General features: G+C 62.9%; 1 protein-coding gene across 1 annotated transcript; it reads left to right on the forward strand.

Moving 5' to 3' along the window:
• Window positions 1-14: 14 nt before the first annotated feature.
• IRS1 (insulin receptor substrate 1) lies at window positions 15-1,917 on the forward strand (the record flags this gene model as incomplete). The annotated part of the gene is made up of 1 exon (XM_010158947.1): window positions 15-1,917. A coding segment is annotated over exon 1 (1,903 nt), but the record flags the coding sequence as incomplete, so codon positions are not given.
• Window positions 1,918-1,923: the final 6 nt, after the last annotated feature.

Consider the following 1,923-nt stretch of genomic DNA (forward strand, 5'->3'; position numbering starts at 1 on the left):
CCCCGCCTCTCGCCATGGCTAGCCCCACAGAGAACACCGAGGGCTTCTTCTCGGATGTCAGAAAGGTGGGTTACTTGCGCAAACCCAAGAGCATGCACAAACGCTTCTTCGTGCTGAGGGCAGCCAGCGAGTCTGGACCCGCCCGGCTGGAGTATTACGAGAATGAGAAGAAATGGAGACACAAGTCGGGGGCCCCCAAGCGCTCCATCCCGCTGGAGAGCTGCTTCAACATCAACAAGCGGGCAGACTCCAAGAACAAGCACCTGGTGGCCCTCTACACCAAGGACGAGCACTTTGCCATCGCGGCTGACAGTGAGCCTGAACAGGAGAGCTGGTACCAGGCGCTGCTGCAGCTGCACAACAGGGCCAAAGGCCACCACCACCTCCATCACCACCACCACCACCACCACAGCGATGTCACCTTTGGGGGCAGCAGTGCGGGGCTGGGGGAAGCGGGCGAGGACAGCTACGGTGAGGTAGCCCCTGGCCCGGCTTTTAAGGAAGTTTGGCAAGTGATTCTGAAGCCTAAGGGCCTAGGCCAGACAAAGAACCTGATTGGCATCTACCGCCTGTGCCTGACGAACAAGACCATCAGCTTTGTGAAGCTGAATTCAGATGCGGCCGCTGTGGTGCTGCAGCTGCTCAATATCCGCCGCTGTGGTCACTCGGAGAACTTCTTCTTCATTGAGGTGGGGCGCTCGGCTGTCACTGGGCCCGGTGAGTTCTGGATGCAGGTGGATGACTCGGTGGTGGCGCAGAACATGCACGAAACCATCCTGGAGGCCATGCGAGCCATGAGCGAGGAATTCCGGCCCCGCAGCAAGAGCCAGTCCTCCTCCAACTGTTCCAACCCTATCTCCGTGCCCCTCCGCAGTAGGCACCACGTCAACAACCCTCCACCCAGCCAAGTGGGGCTCAGCCGCCGGTCCAGGACTGAGAGCGTCACGGCCACCTCTCCTGCCGGCGGCGGAGGTACGGGTGGCAAACCCAGCTCTTTCCGGGTTCGGGCATCGAGTGACGGGGAAGGCACGATGTCAAGGCCTGCCTCCGTGGACGGTAGCCCCGTCAGTCCCAGTGCCAACCGGACCCACTCGCACAGGCACCGTGGCAACTCCAGGCTCCATCCTCCGCTCAACCACAGCCGGTCCATCCCGATGCCTTCCTCGCGCTGTTCTCCTTCAGCCACCAGTCCAGTCAGCCTGTCATCCAGCAGCACTAGTGGCCACGGCTCCACCTCGGACTGCCTGTTTCCACGAAGGTCTAGCGCTTCAGTTTCCGGCTCCCCTAGCGATGGCGGATTTATTTCTTCTGACGAGTATGGTTCCAGCCCGTGTGACTTTCGCAGCTCTTTTCGCAGCGTGACCCCGGATTCGTTGGGACACACCCCGCCAGCTCGGGGCGACGAAGAGCTCAACTACATCTGCATGGGGGGGGGGAAGGCCACCTCCTCCTGCTGCAGCCTGGCAGCCCCCAATGGCCACTTCATCCCGCGCACCTGCCACCCACAGCAACACCCCCGCTACCCGAGCACACCCTGCTGTCCTCGAGGGGGGAGCGAGGAGGTTGCCGACTTGGAGAAGGCGTTCAGGAAGCGGACTCACTCCGCGGGCACTTCGCCCACCATCTCCCACCAGAAGACGCCCTCGCAGTCTTCGGTGGCCTCCATTGAGGAGTACACGGAGATGCTGCCTTCCTACCCCTGTGGTGGCAGCCGGCTGCCCTCCTCAGCCTTCGTGCCCACTCACTCCTACCCAGAGGAGTGCCTGGAGATGCACCACCTCGACGGCGGCCATCATCGGACCAACTCCGCCCCGCACACGGACGACGGCTACATGCCCATGTCACCCGGCGTAGCCCCCGTGCCCGGCGGCGGGGGGCCCCCCAAGGGCGGCGACTACATGCCCATGAGCCCCAAGAGCGTGT

This window comes from Eurypyga helias, unplaced genomic scaffold (assembly GCF_000690775.1).
Source record: "Eurypyga helias isolate BGI_N326 unplaced genomic scaffold, ASM69077v1 scaffold37620, whole genome shotgun sequence".
NCBI classification, from domain to species: Eukaryota; Metazoa; Chordata; class Aves; order Eurypygiformes; family Eurypygidae; genus Eurypyga; species Eurypyga helias.